This window comes from Platalea leucorodia, assembly GCF_965183815.1.
Source record: "Platalea leucorodia genome assembly, chromosome: 4".
In the NCBI taxonomy this organism is placed as follows: Eukaryota; Metazoa; Chordata; class Aves; order Pelecaniformes; family Threskiornithidae; genus Platalea; species Platalea leucorodia.
In genome coordinates this window covers 57,682,378-57,703,597 of record NC_138826.1, presented here as the reverse complement: position 1 = coordinate 57,703,597, position 21,220 = coordinate 57,682,378, and the positions used below count along the sequence as shown (strand labels likewise).

General features: G+C 37.8%; 1 protein-coding gene across 3 annotated transcripts in view; it reads right to left on the bottom strand.

Annotated features, from left to right (window-relative positions):
* EPS8 (EGFR pathway substrate 8, signaling adaptor) overlaps positions 1–21,220 on the bottom strand; it is a 135,653-nt gene that overhangs the window by 20,927 nt on the left and 93,506 nt on the right. For 2 of the 3 annotated variants that reach the window (XM_082309116.1, XM_082309117.1), the window contains exons 6-16: positions 21,056–21,217; positions 20,708–20,857; positions 18,307–18,389; positions 16,114–16,250; positions 14,216–14,289; positions 13,039–13,165; positions 12,599–12,687; positions 8,803–8,877; positions 8,044–8,192; positions 5,538–5,721; positions 1,403–1,536 (exon numbers count right to left, since the gene is read on the bottom strand). In XM_082309116.1, the coding sequence (XP_082165242.1) occupies positions 1,403–1,536; positions 5,538–5,721; positions 8,044–8,192; positions 8,803–8,877; positions 12,599–12,687; positions 13,039–13,165; positions 14,216–14,289; positions 16,114–16,250; positions 18,307–18,389; positions 20,708–20,857; positions 21,056–21,217 (1,364 nt within the window). The remainder of the gene's footprint in view (positions 1–1,402; positions 1,537–5,537; positions 5,722–8,043; positions 8,193–8,802; positions 8,878–12,598; positions 12,688–13,038; positions 13,166–14,215; positions 14,290–16,113; positions 16,251–18,306; positions 18,390–20,707; positions 20,858–21,055; positions 21,218–21,220) is intronic. The other variant, XM_082309118.1, reaches the window with a different exon arrangement.

Below are 21,220 nucleotides of genomic sequence, written 5' to 3'. Positions count from 1 at the left end.
AGTGGTGAGAAACGGGCACCACTGCAGCATGTCTCATTTCATATCTTTCAAAAGATTAATTTCACCTTACATGAACTGCTTCTTAGAAACACCCATTTCTCTTTACCCGCCACAAAGGAGGCTTCGATGACTCTTTCAGTTGCAGCCCGACACACTGATATCAACAACAGTTCAATGAACTAAGCCCCATTCTCTAAACCTGAAACGGAGGCAACAACATTTGCATGGAATCCTCTTACTCTGAAAGGACAAAACAGGTCTTATCACATTACAGATAAGAGAGAAAGGAATTTAGAGTACAGATCATCTCGATTTCAAGCTGACTGGTCCTGAGACAAGAACCCAGGAAGTAACCAAGTTTGAGGAAAAGATGAGAGATGACTACTACTGCTGTTGTTGTTATGAAGAATAAATCCCAAGGTCAGGAAAAGAATTGAGTCTTCACTCTGCACACCACGAGGGAATATGTTTGCATGCAGATTAACAGGATCTTTTAGCACATAGCTCAGAACTAGGGGTTACACACAGGTTTTAATCAAAAGAGTTATATTAATGTTCTTGTAACCAGCAATCTGATCCCAAAAACTTAGACATCTTCCATGGCACATAAGCTAAAATACTCTTCATATGGTGTACACAGACTGGTTTGGCATGGGGGAGCAATTCCAACACCGCTTTACCGATTTACTTCCACAGTTTGTACTGGTATAAATTCTCCCCACGGACAAGGCCAAGACTCCAAGGATCACTGCATGTGATCTTGTCAAGCTATTCGGATTCAGGCTAAAATGAAGGGGATGAAAGAGGATGTGCAAAAAGACACTGGTTGCTATGCAAACATTTCAGAGCATTTTTTTGTAACATTTGAGAGAGAATGGAAGAAATGAGTAGTTGCTATTCTGAAAGTGGGTATTTATGCACCAGCCCAGAAACAAAAAGCAGGAGACTTTGGTGCACTAAGTGAGCAGCTAAACAAATCAAACAATCATTCAAAACAAGGACAGATGAATCTCAGAGCAGACTTGTCATTCTTTGTAGTTCTGAAAAGAGCAAAGGGTATATTTAAAAACATGAAACAAAGCAGAAATAAAATTTGAATCCAAATAGGAGGATTCTGTGTTCTCAATTGGGTTGGAATTCCACCACGTCATTTTTGACAAAAGCATTGATTTAACAGCATACATAAACAGGGTAGTTTCATAAAAATTACACTAAAAGAGTCTTAATGATGTGCCTTAGAGAAGCAAAAGCAGAATACCCACTGCTAACCAGAATCACTTCCTCACAGAAATAATGATCTGCTCCAGACACAACCAGAGCTAATTACAGACACCGCCACCCCAATAGCAATAAGTCGGGACAGTTATCCACAGCACCACGTACGCCGTTGATTCAGTGTTACCTATCTACATGTCGGCTAACAGTTTGCTTAAAGGCAGCAACAGCTGCCCCCTGGTCCAGCAGAGGCCCTCTTTTGTAAACTGTGTTACTGAATGCATACCCATCGGACGGAGGGTAGTCAGGAACACTGGGAGGCTGGAAGACAAAAAAGAAACAAAGCCACAAAGTGGATTAGTGTCATCAGCGGCACCACCTAGTTCACTTAATCCAGCACCCCTAGGGTCCCTGTCAGCATTCACGCATCCTCAGGTGCTCGTGGTTCTGCTATGAAAAGTTAATAACTTCTGCATTTCAAATACATAAACAGGGAGATCAAAAGGATAAGAATAAAAGAATTTCTATCCTAAGTCATCCCACTGCATTAATATTGCAGTGGATATTCTTTAGAAAAACAGTTCTCTGAGGCAAGGTCCATGTCATCTCTTAGATATCACTACAGCAACACAATTTATAAACAATGGCTGAATGGCTTTAAAAGAAACAGCACTGAGAAACCACTTTGAGCTTTTGTTCTAGATGTACCCTTAAAGCCAGAAACCTCTAGCTAGCTAACAGTAAGGCTGTATAAGAAATAAAACCTCCCAAGTAAAATTATCACTCTATTGCAGGATCATATTATCAAGTGGCTCATTTATGTCACCCTCTCACTGAACATGAGACTATAGTCAAAGAAGAAATGCAAAAAGGAATGTGATAGTTGGCATAATTAAGGATTTTAATTAAGGAAAATAACCAGAATTTATCACAAGCACACATATAAGAATATTCAAGGCTTTAGGAAATTCTTTTTAAACAGTAGTCCTTTAAAAAAAAAAACAAACCACCTGAAATCCAGCAGTGATACTCTGCTTCTAAGTAAGAATTATTTTAAAGACCATTCCCCAAGACAAAAGCAAGCTAAGCAGTTCATTTCTGGAGATTATGATGTTGAAATTGTTCATTCTAGATCTTTTCCTTATACCACCATCCAGTTGCACAAGTTAGAAAAGCTGAGATTAATCAGAAATTGCCAAATCTCTACGTCCGGTTTGTTGGTTTTTTGGTGTTGGTGGGTTTTTTTGTGTGTGTGGGTTTTTTTGTTTGTTTTTTTTGTTTTGTTTTGTTTTGTTTTTTTCCCCCCCCCCCCGTTTGTGTGGCTACAGAAAAGCCACTCACCTAGTTTCTAATCTAATCGGACCTGGCACCCAGAGATGCTTGCCTATGGGGCTGAAGGTTTATGAAAATAAATTAAAATCAGACAAAACATACACATAGAATATTCTTTAAAACTACATTATTAAGAACTCTCTGAAAAAAATCTCAAGTGTCAAGTGTCACCTAGCTTATACCTTACATCAAAAGACACCCAGGAGGCAGAAACTCATTTTAATCCACACACAAATTTGCATTGCTTTAGCCTCACTGGACTCTCTATCACCAGTTCCCTGTTGTTTCATTGCCATTTGAAGTCCTCATCGCTAAACTGACTCCACCTTGAAACCACTCCAGTGGGAGCTCTGTGTGTGGCTACATCTTAAGATTCAGGAATGGAAAGAAAAAAAGGGTTCTCATGAGCGGGAACCTCCAATGCACTTTGCCAGATGCCAGAGCAGGCCCTGCCCTGCAGAGAGGGCAGCCGGGGCAGCCGCATGCACCCTCTCTCCACTCCCAGCGCGGCACAGCTCTTGACACACAGCCTCGGTCCTCAGGAGAGCAATGTCACACCGAGACACAAGACCAATTAGTGGTGAGAGACAAAAACACTTAAATTCTCATCTTATTTTTCCAGCACCCTTTGTTAAACAAGCTGTTACGGCAGACTTATGAAAGAATAATTATTCTGGTATCACCCACTCCAGGGCGGTCCTTTTGCTGCAGACAAGCAGCATTTTGCGCTCACACAGCTTTTTCCAGCTGAGCACCCACAGCATTTGACAGCTATTGAGCAGCTCAGTGCTCTTCCCCCTAGGGATGTGCTGAGGAGGCACTGCTGCGGGGAGCCAAGGTACCAAGGTTAAGCCCAAGACCACATGGGAATCAGCAACAGTCGTGAAACCAAGGCCTGATATCCCAGGTGCCAGGCACATAAACACCTTTGGTGAACTGGGATTTATTTTACTTTTTTTTGGTCTTTTGATAATTAAGATGAAGAGGCTAAGCTGGCACAAACAGCTACCTATCCAACCAACATTACTGACACCAAAAAGAATGAAATGAACTCCCTGAAACACAAGTAACCAAAATCCGTCAGTGTATTTCCCCCCCAAAAAAAATTGTTTTAACTTATTATATATATATAAAAATAACAAAATCTTACAATCATCAGAACAGAAAAATTAATGTTTTTTTTTCAATATTATTTTGCTTTTGTTTGTTTGTTTGTTTGTTTTTAATTTAGAAGGATCACAATGTAAAAAAAAACCCAAACCTGCATGGAAATGTAGAGCAGCAGTGAAACACTGAGACAATGGTTGATGAGACTTTTTTGGGGGCTGACTAGGGAAGGGGGTGACAGCAATGGCAACAGGTATGTTTCACATTATTGTGCCCATTAACTTTACTAAATGCTTTTTTGCTCAAAATGAATCTCTGACAATAACTTAGCTTTTGGTACATTTATGCTTGTATATCTTGTTAGGCATAAAGCCAAACAGGGTTTTAAGTAATCAAATATGTACCCTGTTAACTTCCCTCGCTTGACAGACTTTTTACCCAATTTGTTTGTCTCCATAGCTGAATAGACTTTTTTTTTTTTTTTTTTTTTTTTGGAGTAATGATGATTTCCATGAAAACAAAGTTTTACTGTGACAAGTTTTCCACGGGCAGTTTTGATAAACTTTTGCTGGGGAAGCTTTGTTGTCTCCAATAAGAGAATTGCTCTGCAAGAGAACACCATCTCACAACAGCCAATAACCCTTTCCTTGAATCTTGTTCCATATGTGCATTTTTTTCACTAACAGCTAAAAAAAAAAAAATATATTATATATATTATAAAATTAAGATAAAATCTAGTATCATCATGTTAAGATGTACTCCAAATATAGTACTGGTGTAGATTGCTTGAGGAAGATAGGAAAGACTATGGACTGAACCTAGAAAATTCTTAGGTGCACTTCCACATCACAGCTGCTAACAGGAGATCTTGAACTAGCTAACACTTGATTGAAACTAAAGCTAGCAAACAAAAATAAATTACAATTTTAAATTAAATCTTATGTCCTCCCAACAACAAAAAGCTTCCAAAACTAAAACTTTTATGTATTTAAAAAGGCAATAGCTTTTTTTCTGAATTAAAAAGCAACAAAATCCACTTTTATTCTTCAAATTTTCACATAAACCAGAGTACATTTTCTGGCCAACTCTACTGAAAAAGAGTAGGGAGTAGAATCTTTATAGTCAGACCCTTTGTTTCTCAACAAAGTTAGTCAGAAAAAGTACTCTGGTTTCTCTGAAGGCTTTAGATGACGGTGCATATTTTCATTCTCTAAACAGAATAACCTATTTTTTGCTAAATTAATGATGTTTCTTGGGAGAAAAGGATGGGAAAAAGCTCCTGTGCAATAATTCTTCTAATTGGCAATTGTTTTTCAGAAGTAGGCCTAAATTACCTGACATTGCATTACTCTCATAGCACCTCCAAATACTTTCTTGCAATACAGTGGAAGTATCAAGAAGTTAATGAAAGGAATATTACGTTCTACATTTGTGAAGCAGCAGCTTATATCCAAAATTCCCTAAAAAGTGGTGTTTTTTTCTTTTTGTCTGTGTGCCTGTGCATCGATGCACATTTGAGAACACTGTGGTTCAAACTCTACCTGAAGTACATACAATCAAAATCAATGGGATCTGAAAGTGCAAGTCAAGAATCAACCTGAACCGTAGGGGCTTGGATTGTCCTTCCAGCTGAGGCGGGAAAGTGCACCAAGTTCAAGGAGAGCAGTAGGCAAAAGCCTTATATTTTTCCTAATCACTTTTTTGGTGGCTGAACAGGTATTTGGTTTTGTATAACTTTAATATTAGTATAATGAGCTTGCACTGATGTAGCAAGCTCGTCAGAGCACAGTTACTCCAACAATGTCACAGAGTATTTTCTTTATGGAGGAAGCAGTTGGTGTTGCCTTCAGCTAATTTACAAAATGCTGTCACAGGTAACCTACCTCACTTGACAGTCTTTTCATTTCTTGCTTCCGCTGTTGCTCTGCAACGTTTGCCACGGACTCAGCCAAATGATTGAGTTCTTGCTCCTTTGGAGCTCCCATGAAGTTCAGCAAAGGAGGCTCCCAACCATTTCGGAAACGGGGAACATAAGGTGGAATAAAATGGTCTTTGGGCCAATCCGCTCTGTATGAAAAGTAAATTAGAGATCTCTATCAAGGGCCATACAAATATTGGTTTAATAGGTTTCCTAAAAATTGAAATGCTTTAGAAATGTTATTAGTATAGAGGAGAGGCTGGGATTACAGTACAGGCAGAATTGTGCTAGAACACAGAAAATCGGCAGAAAACATTTCTCAACCACAATTATGCTCCCTGCTGCACCCTGCAGAAAGAAACTGCTCCTGCCATAAGGACTTATCAGTGGTAAAACACAACAAATTTCTGTCTTGTAGCAAAGGATGAGTAATAGAAGAATCAATCACAAACAAACCTAGATATGTTTTAACTGTTAGATGGGGAAAAATATTGCAATGCTCTATTTGTGTTAAAGCACCAGACAAAAGACTTCAAAGAAACAGCCTGCTTTATAAGAAAGTCTGAAAGCAGGTATGAAGCATGGAAGCTTACAGGGCCTAGCTAGACCTAAAAGAAAAAGTTAAACAATAGCTTTTACTGACAAAAAAAATCAAGTCTACATGCTCCAAGACACAAGAATTGTCATCACATTTGCTGTTTTATAGCCCAGATTGATCTTTCTAAAATACTGTATTACTTTTCAGAGCTCCATCAACATTCCCTATTGTAATACAAAATACATAAATAAACGCTTCCATGCTCTGCCTTTGCGTTATACATAACACACTGTCCCACAATATAAATTACTGTATCTTCACAGTGGAAGCAGAAACAGGAATGTACATTACAGTCTTTTAACAGTGTCGTCATTGACACTGCTCAAAATTAAGGGACAAATGCTGCCAGTCACAGAAGCTGCAGGAGCAGTCAGCAATTACTAGCCCATTAGCAGGCCTGAGCTAGGTCAGTAACCCTTGAGTTTCATCATTCGCCTCTCCTGCTACACCACACCACAGTGTACCTCTGTATACTGAGATCAGTAAGACCATCATTTCTAATCTGCACAGGTCAACCAACTATATTCTAAGTGCTTCATTCTTCACTGCCCAACATGAGCTACTTCTCTTTCCATTAAACTTTTTTCAGGATGGACTAAACAAATGATGATGGTAGCTCCCAAGACAAGGAGCCCATTATTTTACCCAGTGATCCATTTTCCCTGCACAGGGCTCTGATGCTATGAAGCAATTTCCATTGCCAGTCCCACCACAAGCTGCTATGAAGCCAGCAGAGCTTGAAGCAGGTAAAGGCAAGTGGATGATGCTTTGCTGGGGTAAGCTCTCTGGCAATCACAAGGAACTGCAATTCCTGTTTCCAGCTCATTTTGTAGTAGCAGGCCAAACAATAAACCCGAAGGATGAATTTGGACATTCCTGGTCCTGCAGCAGAGTGAGCTCAAGGAAGGGAAAGACCTGTACATCACTCACCCTACTGTGAGGATGTTTGTCACTCCATGCTCTACGGCTTTCCATGCAGCCTTCCTTACCAGCAAAACACTCAACTACTTTTTAATCAATCAATTAATTAAAAAAATCCACTTGGTAGATGTTTATGTTCCAAATTGAAATCTAAGAGCAAGGATACACAAAATACATGATGCATTTCCAGCCCAAGTCATCGCATACTTAATCATCATCAAATGTACTTATCTACCACAGATTACAGAGTTATAACACACTTTGCTAATTCAAGCATTTTCTTTTGCATGTTCCATTTACCTAAGTAATTTCAAACCATATACTTACCTCAAAAACAATAAATGCATAAAATAGTTAATTTTTAGCTAAGCCTAACCATAATAGTGAATCCGTTAAGCGCAACGTGTAGGGCATGCACATGTAACGTGGTTCACCCAATAAACATTGTTTAAAAATTACAAGCATTTTCTTCATAGCATTATGATGCTTTTGAAGAAGTAAAGACATTGCAAATTTTTAGTTTTTGATAATTATTGGAAATTGAAAATAGAAATCTGTATCCTGTTCTTCAATATTTTGTCACTTTCTATTGCAGCTTCTACAAAGTGATTTTTAATGAAGTCCAGATAGCTGGGTTGGGAAAATAATGGTGAAAAACATGTAAGGGACAGTTCATAAAAAATGACTGCAAGAGGTTATGTCAAGAGGTTCTTGACACCATGGACAAAACAAACATTTCTATCTGCATTTTCTCCCTCCTTGAGACCTCTAAAATCAAACCACTCCCAAATCCCACTGAGGCTGAAGGGCTCCTTCAAAGAAGAGTTCTGAAGAGTCCAAAGCCTAACAAATTAATATTGAGTTTATTGGTGCGTGCATAACCTTGTTAAGATCGTGTCAATAAATTTGAGTTTAGAGATCATCTCTAAAGTATGCAAAGGTTTTTTCTCACCTGGCTTTGGTCCATGTGTCACCCAGTGACATCCATAACTGTCCTTCCTCACTGGTGACAGTATATCGCAGGAAGTCTATAGTATCTTTTGTTAGGAGAGGGCTGAGTACCGTACCAGCAAGCTCTGGACCTCCTGTTGTCTGTACCACCTAAATCCAAGTATTAAAATAATATTAAGAACATATACATTGTAAGTAAGGAAGTTACTGTGAATATAAGTTACCTACAGTGCTGCTAGGAAACATTTATTATTCACAAAAACACCCCCACCCAAAACACTGAGAAGCTAACAATGTGTCTTAATGTCCTACAGATTAACTAAACCATTTCTTGCACAAGACCTGCTGTTCCGGTCACCAACCATTTTATATTTAGACCCAACTTTTGGCAATGTTATTTTTGTTCTACTGATCAAAACCACATGTACTTCCATTAAATAGAGATATGGCTATGCTTTCAACTCTCTTCCTGCATTATGTAAAAGATCTCAATTTTTTATTGTTATTTAAAAATTATAATGGCAAACTGTAACACACAAAGCTAAAGATGATTTAAATAAATATATTTAATAGATGGGAATATATGCAGAAAAGGATATAAATACTTTTCTAAAGAGAACCTCATCCTGAGATACACTCATTTCTCCTTAGTTATTGTCCAGGGACTCAACATTTCAATCTTATTATCCCTGAAAAGGTTACAGAGCACATAAATACAAGAGTCCTGAAGGAAAACACTGAGAAAATTATAAAATCTTACCATATGTAGTGGGGTAAAGAGAAAATGAACCAGTTCAGCTGCACTAGGATTCTGGATATGGAACTTTAATTTGGCCTGAAGGAATGGGAAAATGATAGACTTTAAGAAACAGTTAACTTTTGTGACAATAAATACTTCACATAAGAATGGCCATTCATCCAACTGTTTTTGAACCCATGTATATCTTTAGCACCTATTGTGCAAAACAAGAAGTTCCACAACTGAATTATATGCTTTGTGAAGAAGCATCTCCTTTGGAAATTTGCCACCTCTTAGTTTCATTAGTATTCTGTAGTTCTTTTCCAAATGAAAACTGAGCAATCCTTCTCTACTTGCTTTTTCCAGTGATGCTCATAACCCTTTACAGATTCATTACATTCTTCCCCTATTTGGTCTTTTCCAAGCTAAAGTAATTCCTTTGAGCATTCTTGTCCTCCCTGTACCTCCTTCAATTTTGCTACACTGGGAACAAAATAAGGCCAGGAAACATAATGGCATATTGATGCTCTTTATTTGTTAATTTTCTTTGTTTTTTCCTAATGATTCTTAACATTTGCTTGGTTGTTCACCATTGAACACAGATGATATTCTCACAGGAATCTGTATTACATCAACATTTTGTTCTGATTTGTTTTATATATGAGATTTTTCACCTGTCTATGCTCTATCGTATCTATCAATATTGAATTTCATCTGTCACTTTATCTGCCATCATGAGATATTTCTACATTTGTAGACTCTACACTCCCCATTTGCCAGAACACCTGTAAATATGTTAGACAGCAAAAGCCTCTACAGAGGCATGTGAAGGACTTCACTGCTGAATTTACTGTACTTTGAAAACCGGCATTTTAGTCCTATAATTTGTTTTCTGTTTCACCAAACAAGAATCTAAGAAGCTACATTCATCCTTACAGTAACTCAGTTTCTTTAAGAACTTCAGGGTATGCAGCCTTGCTGGATGTGTTTTGGAAATTCAAAGAAACAAAATCAAAGAACTGATGGATTTGTAGACATTATTTTGTTGTGCAAGATGCATGTTTGCTTCTTTCTCAATTTAATATACTTGCCTACAAACTGCATCCCATGTGCAGGTGCCTCAGGGGTACCTGGTTGTAGTCCCTCAGATCCTTGGAATGGCTTTAAAGATTATCAGCATTACCTTAACCACTTTTCTTCCTCTGGAAGAAAGGCAGTTTGAGAGAGGTTACACACCATACTGTGTGGTCTGCTGACTTAGTTTTTGGAATAGATGGATGAACGGTGCCCATTCAAACAGGGCTTCTATTCATCTGCCTGTAATTTGCTGTTCTTTAACCCATTACCAGTTCTTCAATTGGAAACAGATAATCTGTTGTGCCGCCCATAAAAAATGGTTTTCATGAACATATTATCCACTATCAAGCTTTTCAAAGTAAGTATATGCATAAAAATGGATCATATACTTTCTCTGATACAGCTTCTTGGAGAATTTCTTTTATTTACTGATCACGCATTGGCCCTGCAGGCTCCGGAAGTAGAGAAGCATGCCAGAATGTGTTTTAAAAAGTTACAGTAGTTTTTATTGCATCTTGCTGTCTGATCCTCAAACTGCTTTTGGCTAGCCTCATTCTACTTTTACATCTAGCCTTCCAGAGCGTGCCTCCAAATGAAGAAAGGAGGAGGATGTGTTTTTACTTCTAATAACTTCCTATACATTGTTCTTCAGCCATAACAACTTTCTTTTGGTCTTTCTAAAGTTTTTTTGACAGATGGTAGGCGTTTCCTAGGAGCTTCCAGCATGGTGTTTTAAAAGTTTCCATTCTACTGGCAAAGATTTTAGTCTTCTAGCTACAACTTTTATTTTTAAACTAGATTCTTCATTTTATACAGTTCTCCATATCTGACATAAAGCACCAGGAAATGAAATTTCAGGCTTTTGTGGCTCTTGCAATGATGCTGAAGTAAAGTACTGTTACAACACAGCTCTTCAAGAGCAACATTAGAAACCAGGTCCTAGACGCTGCTGAGCACCAAAAAAAGAACTGCTTCTTCTCCTGCACAGAAGATAAAGATTCAAAGATGCACACGTTGTTCTTGGGTGAAAGATTTATTTAAATGCAGAACATGGTAATAAGTCAGAATGGAAAAAAAATGAACATTGCAAGCACTATTATTGAGAAGAATGAGCATGTTCTAAGACATCCATCCCCCCAAAACCAGCAATCCTTTAAGGTCAGAATCACAGCATTCAATATAGAGTTTTTAAAAAAATACAGATTTGCAACATTTCTAAATATCTCCTACAGCCATGCAAGCAGAATTCATTCCCCAAGAGGAACAAAAATCTGATTTGACTCAGTGAACGCAAGAACAATTTTCCTCATTGGCATAGCTTCCCCAGCAATTAGAAGGGACAGTCAGTATCTGAAAAGTAAATGCTTTGAAGGTGTCCCACTTGCTGCCTTCCTTTAACAGCATTTGCAGAAGAGGAGATGCCAGGAGAAGGCTCTTGAATTAGCATCTCTGCTTGTTGAGGACCTATAAAGCGACAGCAATTTGTCGCATGGAGCGTTCTGAGGCCAGAAAGGTCCTATGCAATGATGGCAACAAGCACAGAGTCTGATGGGCATAGCTGAATAAAACTAAATTAAGGCCACAGCTGGTGATGCTGGCAAGCATGCAACAGAACCGTGGTCCCAACAGACGTTCCTAGAAATTCTTTTACGATTTAAACTCAAATTTCCCAAGTAAAAGGCTTTAAAGAGCCAGGAAAAGAAGAAACGCAACAATGCTGAAAAAGAAATATGCTCATCTAGTCACTGTGTAGAGCCCTTGAGGAGCAGCATCCCAAAGCTGGCTCAAAGGCCAACCTAGGCCAGAGGTGGCCAGCTCTGCTCTTGTTTCAGTTCAGCCTTGGATGGAGAAGGAAAAGGTGAACGTCCAAGATCAGTCAAGTATCAGCTGAGCTGAGGAAGGTTCCCGTGGGTCAGCCAAGGACCAAACAAGATTACATTTCCAGTATATTAGCATTCTTGAAGAGGATACTTGTGGGTTTACTCCTTCTGAAAGAGCAGTGGAGACCAAGAAAGTGCAGGCCCAGGCTCACAATTCCCTGGATGGCATGACCACCTCTGCACAGCTGGCAGCAGTAGGGCATTTAAGACCCACAAGGTTCCTCTACATGAACAAGGCACCAGGAAAGTTAGACAGAAGGCAGAAGACTTGATTAATACACTCCCAAAGACAAGATAACCTTCTGCAGCTCCCTCAGGGGAGTCAACAATAAAGCATCCATACCCTCTGGAATAGCAGGAACCTCCAAGAAAACTCAGCTTAAAAATAACTGCAAAGCAATCTGTCATAGAATCATAGAATCATTAAGGTTGGAAAAGACCCTTAAGATCATCGAGTCCAACTGTCAACCTAGCATTGCCAAGTCTACCACTAAACCAGGTCCTCGAGTACCACGTCTACCCTTCTTTTAAATACCTCCAGGGATGGGGACTCAACCACCTCCCTGGGCAGCTTGTTCCAATGCCTGACTACCCTTTCGGTGAAGAAGGTTTTCCCAATATCTTCCCCTGTCATGTTACTGATTCTTCCTTCTCCTCTTCATCTTTCCGCAGAATTTTAGTTCTTCGCTTCATACTAGTGAAATAAGACATAGGAAAAGCAATGCAGCAAAACTGACACCCAAATTAATTTGTAGTGGCGGGGAAAACAAAAGATCATGTTATACTTAATATCAACTCTCCCAGGAAAAAAAACTGTTACTGCATGCCTCACACCACCATATCCACTAGCAGTAACTTACCAGAAGATTGAAGCCATGCTTGAATTTTTGGAAGCAGTCAACAAATTCATCTGGAGGTGGTGGTTTTGCACGGAGAGTAAGAACTCCCTCTGGTGAACAAAATGAGATTTTTATATATCCATTTATATGGTATATAATTTCTATAAATATTACAGGTATAGTAAACATATAAATACATAATAAATTTGCCAACTTGCAGAATTTTGTAAATACAGAATCACAACAGTGAACACTGCAGTCATATCTCTAATTAGTCACTCCTCACTGACTTCAAGCAAATAATTTTCATAGGTTTCCCTCCAAGAATATACTGCATAGGATTTTTTGTGCTCAAGGTGAGAGAAAACTACATTCATGAAAAAACAACACAAAAAGACACATTTGCTACCTACTTCAGTGATCCTTAGAGAAACAGAATCGTGTGAAGTAAGAAGTCCTACCTCCAGGCCCTTTCTTTTTACTTTTCTTAGTTTTCTTCCTCTTCGAGAGTTCAGCAAATGCTTCAGCAGCTTTTTGAAGTTTGGTAACAAAATACTCAATGTCATCCAAAATATGGTTCAGAATTTGCTATGGAAGAAAAGTAAAGTAACAGTTTCTCTACAGAACCTATAGCAGAAATACTCCAGAAATTAAAATGACTACAGTCTCAGACATCAAGAGCTTCCTCGGAACAACGTCCAGGCTAGAACATTGCTTATATAGATTCTTTATGTTCTTAACTTTACAAACATGTAAAGTATTTTAAATCCTAGATTTTTAAAACCTTGGGGCCACTGGAAGTTTTTTAAAATATAAGCATCAAGATTATTAAATTCAGATTGGAATTACACAATTTGTTCACACATTACATTTTCTCTCACAACACATGAAAAAATTCTAATTATTTGTGCAGGAAAGCATTTTCCTAAACAGCATAACTTCATAATCTCCTTTAGTACAAAGTATTAAGCTGTTTGTTGAATTTCAGAATGTAGTTTTATAGAAGAAGTATTCTTTGAAGAATTGTTTTCAAAGAGCAAGTGGAGGAAAATGAAGGAGCCCCTGGGGAAAACATGTATACACCAATTCAGCAGTCCCCAACATGCTTTCCTCAAGACCCTTGGATGTTGCTGAGGGCAACATCAGAGTAGAAAAGTGGAAAGTTAGAATTGACAAATGGGGCAATATTTGATATTGCATACATCATAAGACCTGCCCAATGTTGTTGCTTATAGGCAATATCAGAATGACCCTATGTTCATTTTCCAGATATTGCACGTATCTAAGTCCCACTAAATTAATGGAATTTAATTTTATTCTTACATAGTTTGCTGAATTTGGTCTACTACATAAAATTAGTATTTATATTTCTAGCTCTTCACAGCAGAAAACTTTGCATCAACATTCAATACTTTTTTTTTCTTTTCTTTTTTTTCTTTTTTTTTTTTTTTTTTTTTAAAGAAAAAAATAAGAAAAAGAACTACAACCTATTCATTTGTAGGTCTACCACACAAACATAGGCTGCCTGGAAAGCTTTCCTCCAGAACTGAATTTCCCATGTGGAAAAAGCCTTCCCACAAAGTAGAGCTGCAAAATGTCACAGACATTAAGCAATATCATTTGTAGTTTCTCACTTACAACATCTCTGTCAATCCTGGCTGCTATCATCTCGGCCGTTTCTTCATGATCATGGTATTGCCTATGTTTTTCAACTGCAGAAAAGGGATGAAGAGAATAAGACATCCATATACACAGAATTAGTAACCAACACTTCCTATACAGCTTATTGAAATCATACTGCTGTAAGAAAAAAGATGGGCAATGTTTGTACCACTCACTTTGCAAGGACTCCACACAACCTGAAAATCTTGCACCCTAATGCCTGATCCTGCCAAGTCTTACAAAAAAACCCCCACCTTAGGTGTCAATTTGCAGTCCACTTAAATTGCATAAATGAGATTAACCACAGAAGTGTGGTACCAGGGTCTAAATCAAAAAATCAAAGCAGAAAGTGGTTGATTATAAATACAACATAATGAGAAATCATCCCATTTTACAAAATATGCTGAAAGCTACTCCAGCAGAAGTAAGCAAGAAGGAAGAGTGTAGCCATGACGTCAAAGACAATTTTGATGTAAAAGGTAATAAGCAAAAAGGGATGTAGGAATTTGGGCAGAGTGACCAAGTCTGGCAACACAGAAATGGGAGATAACGATGTGATAAAACAGATATTTCCAAATATCAATGGACAGTCAGTGACTTCTATTTGAAAACAAAAAGGGTTAACATTTTGAGAAATTATAAGCTTTACATTTTTAAGACACACTAAATACTGTATTGCTTTTGTTAACAGGTGGGATTTTAGTAACTACATTTTAGAAAAGACCCACATGAGTGGAATAAAAGGAACTGCAGAAACTCAGATCCACAAGTGGTCTGGCAAGACAGACCACTTGACAAACTAATGAAACTTTTCTGAAGTGAGGAGAAGTCAAACAGAAGAACAAACTAGCTTTTACTCAAGATAGATGTAATACTGTAGATTAGTAGACAAAAACATTCTTAACATTACAGATTTCTCTGAATGTTTTTAGTTGTTTTCTTTGCATAGTTGTGTACTTTGTTGAGTGATATAGTCAGATAAACCAAAAGTGATAAAGACTCCATGGTTAATGACTTCTAATTCTAAAATTTTAGTATCTATTATTAAAAAAAAAAAAAAAACAACACAGGCAAAAATGGCCTCACCTTAACCAAGATTATTCCCTTAATACAGCCTGTTTTAAAGAAGAGCTTTACTGTTTCTAAAGAATACTTTTTTCAACAAAATCTGATCAAAATAACAATGTTTGCACTAGAGATTTAAAAAACAAACAAACAAGCAAACAAAATCCAAACTTATCAGAAATGCTACAGCATTCCTTAGATCAGGCTTTAAAAAACAAAACAAAACAAAATTGGTTTAGCCATACAGGCCATTATAACAATAAATATAAAATAAATAAATAATGCTGATCTCCAGTCAGCTTTTAATCCATGATTATACTTTTTAATTGTCTGAAATATCTGGCCTATGCTCCCCCTGTTACTAAAGAGAGCATCATTAAATTACTAGATTTATGACAGTACTGACTATTGTGAATGTTTTTACATTCACAAAAAAGCACAGGTTAAAACAGGTAGCCCATGCCCCCATCCAGATAAACACAAGTAAACGAAGCTCTGAACAGAAATTCCGAAAATGGATATGGGCAAGTAAATGACAAGTGACATTATGACAGTCAGGTCTTATTCCCCTGATTAGGCAACGGTGGCTTGGGGCATTTCAAACTAGACTGGGAGAATAATCCTGTCTGCTCTCAGCGAGGACATAGGGGTGACCTCGTACAACAATTTCTGTACCTGCATTCAGTTACTGTAATCTTTATGAAAGTGGTCTTTCCAAATTATTTTAGCTATTACTGAGGATCGTAAAAACCTACTGCCAAGAAGAACTGTCACCACAGTTGCGGCAGCAGGCTCCCAGAAATACTCACACTCCCCGTGCTCTGCAGCCCACGCAGACCATGCCGCCACGCGGCTTCTCACGTCCACTTGGGTGATGGTCCCCGGGGGCACAGGGGCAGGCGCCTGCGGCGGCGGAGGGATGGCGCTGTCAGCTTTGGATATCATCCTAGAGGAAGAGACAAAAACCCAGAAGTGACACTTGAAGGAGAAACATTCTATTTTCTAGTGCTTAATCAGAGAAGACAAGGAGGCTTTACAAGGACCTCTTCTACTGTTGAACATACTATAGACTTGCCAAGTAAGCAGTACTCAAGACTATGATGTGTAAATATATTAAACATAGTAGGAAACCAATTCCATGATGGGGTTAGCAAACCTTCATCACCTGGCCACATCGGAAATCCCCAAGCAGTGCCACAGAACATGATGTCTAGGGACCTGACAGTTTACACAGGTAAATTTGGTGCCTTTGGTTCAGTAGGTGGTATTTTTACCGCCCCATGCAGTTCAATGACTGGACTTTCATTTTGTGTGAGTGTCTTCATTAGAAGTTACCTTTCAGTCATCACAACTGAGTATCTATTCCCCAAATCTGACAGGTTGCCAACAACCCGTTTCTTAAAACCCTACCAACAAAACCAATTAAATTTACAGGCTGATTTTCCTTTTTATATCTGTGGCCTGTTTGTCCTGTTTTGATACAAATGTATCAATGTTCCCATCTGCAATTATCCAGTTTTCCAGCTCTTAGTCTAGTTTTAAATACCATAAGGAAAGAGGTCTTTGAAGTCATTCTGCAACTTGATACCAACAGACAAAAAAATCCCAACAACTCCTGTCATACACACATCCCATCCTTTCTCCACACCCCTATTTAAAAGCAAGATCTTCACCTTGAATTCATCTCTTTATAAAACCATCTCATTCATGGCATTCAACAAAATGTTGAGTGTTATTTGGTCTTTGAACACTGAACAAAAAAAATGTTTCCTTCACCTTTCCTTCTTCCAGTCTCCCAGGCACTGTTTTCCACATGTTCCACACTTCTACTTGTCAATAGCCTTGCAGCAACTCCATAATGCAATGTCAGGCAGGAGGGTCTCTCCCCATGACCCAATGCTAGCATGTACATGATACGACAGTGGGTAACCAGTGCTAAACTGTCACGCGTTCATGCCCTCTTGGCCTCATAGCCCTCAGAGGATGATATCTTGGATTATTTTTCCTCACTGGATGTACTGACTTACATTCTTTTACCAATTAAATCTCATTAGGTTCCGAGCACATCCAATGTGTTTGAGTCCTTCTGGATTGCCTCTTTGTGCTTATACTTGTTTGCTACAGTCCCACAAACAGTAAAGTCTACTTATTTAATTTTAAACCTACAGATAAAGTTAGACACAGTTCAGGTTTTGTTTTTATAGGAGTGTCCATTATTCTAGGAAAACTTCATGAGCTGCACATCAGAATTTAACAGGTAGCCAAAACTGTTATAAACTCATTCATATAATGGTGATGTTTTTACTTCATGATTTTTGTCCAGTAGAGACTTCTCTATCTGGACCACAAAACTAAGTGTTATTGAGAAATACTATCAGGATGCAGTTACATACTAACTTTTCAACAAACTACCACCATTACCATTCAGTATCTAATATATTTGTGCCTTTGTTTCTATGCCTTTGTTGGCTACCTCTCATTTCTGTATTAATCTTCTCTGAAGCCAACAGACTCTTTTTCCCCACATTTTCCAACTGGCAGAGAAGTTTTCACTACCAGGGAAACAAGGAGTCTTCAGCATTGTTAAACAGGCTGGCAGGAAGATTATTCAGTCTTCAGTTGCTGTTTTATTTAACATCTTTAGATCCCAAAACCTTTTATCATAATCTTATTTACTTGGCGTTATGGGGCATTTATGTTTTTAATTTAAATTCTGAACTACTCGACCCTTATGCAGAACTGAGATGTGCAATGCTATTTTCTGGCAAGTGGTATGGATGTCAGCTGTTCCTGTCACTAAGGTGGAACTGGGAAAGGTAAGAGTGATGCTATAAATTGAGAGACCTTGAGATAATTATTAAAGCAAGGCCTTTACACGTGGTTTTGGAAAGATATTATCAACTAGCAATAAAGAGTAAAAACAGCAGTCAGACTTGGAGAGCTTCTGAATGCTGTAACACTATTTGGTGATCCTATATACTGCCAAGAAGTTAGGTTTTTACCTCAGTGTTTCAAGCCTCTTCTTTTGTTTCCCACTCTTGCTGTCACTGATTGCACTTTCAATATCTTCATGAATAAAGCTAGCCTAAAGAGACAGAAGCAGAAACCATCAGTTATCAGCTGTATCTCCTTATGTACTTTTTTTTAGGGCATCTTTAGATTCCAGAATCCCTTATCAAATCCCATTTATTTAAAAGTTCTGGGATAAATTATTTTACACATAAACAGAACGAAGAAACACACAATGCCATTGTCTGAGAGTGGGTATTTTTGTCACTGTTCCAGTCTCAAACATTATCATCAGATGAGTATGTCATCTAGATACCAAATTTGTCTGAACAGCTGTAATTATCTCAAGTCAACCATTACTGAATAAGCTATTTTTTCCCCTCCACGTACGTCATTTTTGTTTTTCTCAGGCACGTTAGAGGAAAGACATACTATAAAAAAAATCTACTATAGATAGTAGCAGCATTAATACTACAGATAGCAGCAGCATAAATGATTAGGAAAGTAACTTGTAGCAATACAGCTTCCTTTAAGAAACAACAATAGCCTCCAATTTCTCTTTGATTTAATAGAAGATTAATTTTTCAGAACATTTCCTAATCTGTAGGTTCCTGCCTCTTCCTAGCTGCAGTCTGCCTCCACCAGTGGCCCACAAGTGAAATTTGGATGCATGTCTAAGGCATTATTTTAACAGATCTTGCGTTAAATAGGTCATGGCTTCTCGTAGGATTTAGAATGCTGTGTTACGCGTCTTCAGATGACAAATTAATTTCCTACACAGGCTGTCAAAGCCCAGATCTGTCAGCGTCCAGCTCACTTTACAAGGCCCAAGTCTTTCTTAGTACCTGCATAATGGAGAAGTATGTAACTTTTTGGAAGGAATATGTAACTTCTGCTGGGACCAGAAGACTTTGTTGAATTTAGGATCCAAGGGGATTAAAGGACTTCTCAGCCTATAATGAATTGCACTACAGAATATGGACGAGGGATACATTAAGGTTAAAGAATTAATAGAAAAAAATTTAAGGGATTTGAGGAACTTAAATGCAGAAGAATTCCATTAATCATACTCTTGATATTTATTATTTAACAATTTTTTGTCTAGAAAATATTGAATGCCCCAAATATTATTGATTTTCACTAATTTTTTATTGCAGAGGCTCCTGAGGCTTATGGTAACTTCTAATCAAAAGCAGGAAAAAGGCAAGGGAGAAAGACCTAACCTTTCAAAACCAGCCAAGTCTCATGGGTAAGGAACAAAAGCTAGGGTATGGTCACAGACTCAAAAAATATCTCGGAAGAAAAAGGGGATCCTAGACTTCCAAGTCATCCTTATGTGCTCTGCATTTTTAATTATACACAGAGAAACAACTTCAAAAGATGAAAGTCTGAACAGGCAAACTCTGCACTTTGGGAAGCTGGGTCCAACCAGAGCTCAACAAGGATCCCTGCATTATTTAACATAATGACACCTGAACTTCTCACACGATCCCAATTTCCACTGAAACAGTAAATTCTGTGCAACTAATCACACAATTAGCCAGTCATCTTCACACCACTCTCACTATACCAATTTCAAAACAGTTGCACAATGTGATTAACAATCTGTTGTTTTAAGACAATGATATGAACTACTACAAAGGAATTAAAAAATCCCCATGACATTATCAATTGGAATTTAAAGAAATACAAATTATATAGAGTAACTAACAGAAATTAAAATTTATAATCCTGGAAATACAGAAGTATTGCAGAATACATTAAAAAAATTTATTTATGCTTGAAGGAAATATTTTAATTAGAGATAAACAATCTCTTTCCTTGTTTTGCCCCTCCTGCAAGTAATATTTTCCTTTTCATTATCTCTCCAGCAGAGCAGAGATGCAGAGAGGTGGGAATGTAGAGAAGGTTTAACTGTTCAGTGACAAAAAGAGCAGGAAAAGGGGAAAGACTAAGTAAGACTCAGGGCTCGGACGAGTTCTTTGCAGATTATAAGATAAATCTGAGATAACTTAAACTATTTTACACTACTTTCTTCAGAAGTGTGAATGTAAACCATATAGGTATTCCAGAGCTTTACTCATTTGCAAACCTAAATGAACAGCTACAGATCCCAAGAATCAATATTTACAGTAACAAGATATTTGCACATGCACTAATGATTCAGTTTACATACAGGACTACTCTGTTGCAAGACATACTCTGCTACATGTACTAACGTACTATAAGTAGTATTGATATTATAATGCACTAAACTTAAAACCTATTTATAAGAATAAAAGAACAGAATTATTTTCTATGAATCAGCCCATTTGATTTTACCCACTGAATTTGCCAGTTTGTAAAATTTCCCCTATTCAAATAAATCACAGCAGATCTCCATTACTACCTTACCTTAATCTCATCACATTGGAAAAGATGCAAATCAGGCTTGTTTTGGGTTGGTTCTTTACATACTAATGCAAGAATTGAATTGTAATTGCATGCATTCATCACAGCTTGGCAATGCTGAATTGTGCTTAAAGGAAAATTCTCCAGTTCATTCTGCCGGAAGAGGAAAAAAAAAAAATCAAACACAAAACACCACCTTACTATACAGCAGCCTGATCTCAGAAAAGCTGCGTGAGTTAAAAAGGGAAAGTGATAATAAGCTAATTAAAATACCAAATCTCACATACATCATTTTTCTGCCCGTTCCCTTTTTCTCTCTCTGAAAATGAGACTGCCACTCACAGATCTTACCTTTGATTCCAAGTCCACCAAACTGACAGCTTTGTCATCCACTTGAAGAATCATATCTTGAGTCCACACTTTGCCTTTGGCATCCAGCAATTTCAGCTTCCTTATTCCATCATCTACTGTAATCATTGCCTCTTTTCGGTCCAGAACAAAGGTGGTCAAGTGCTA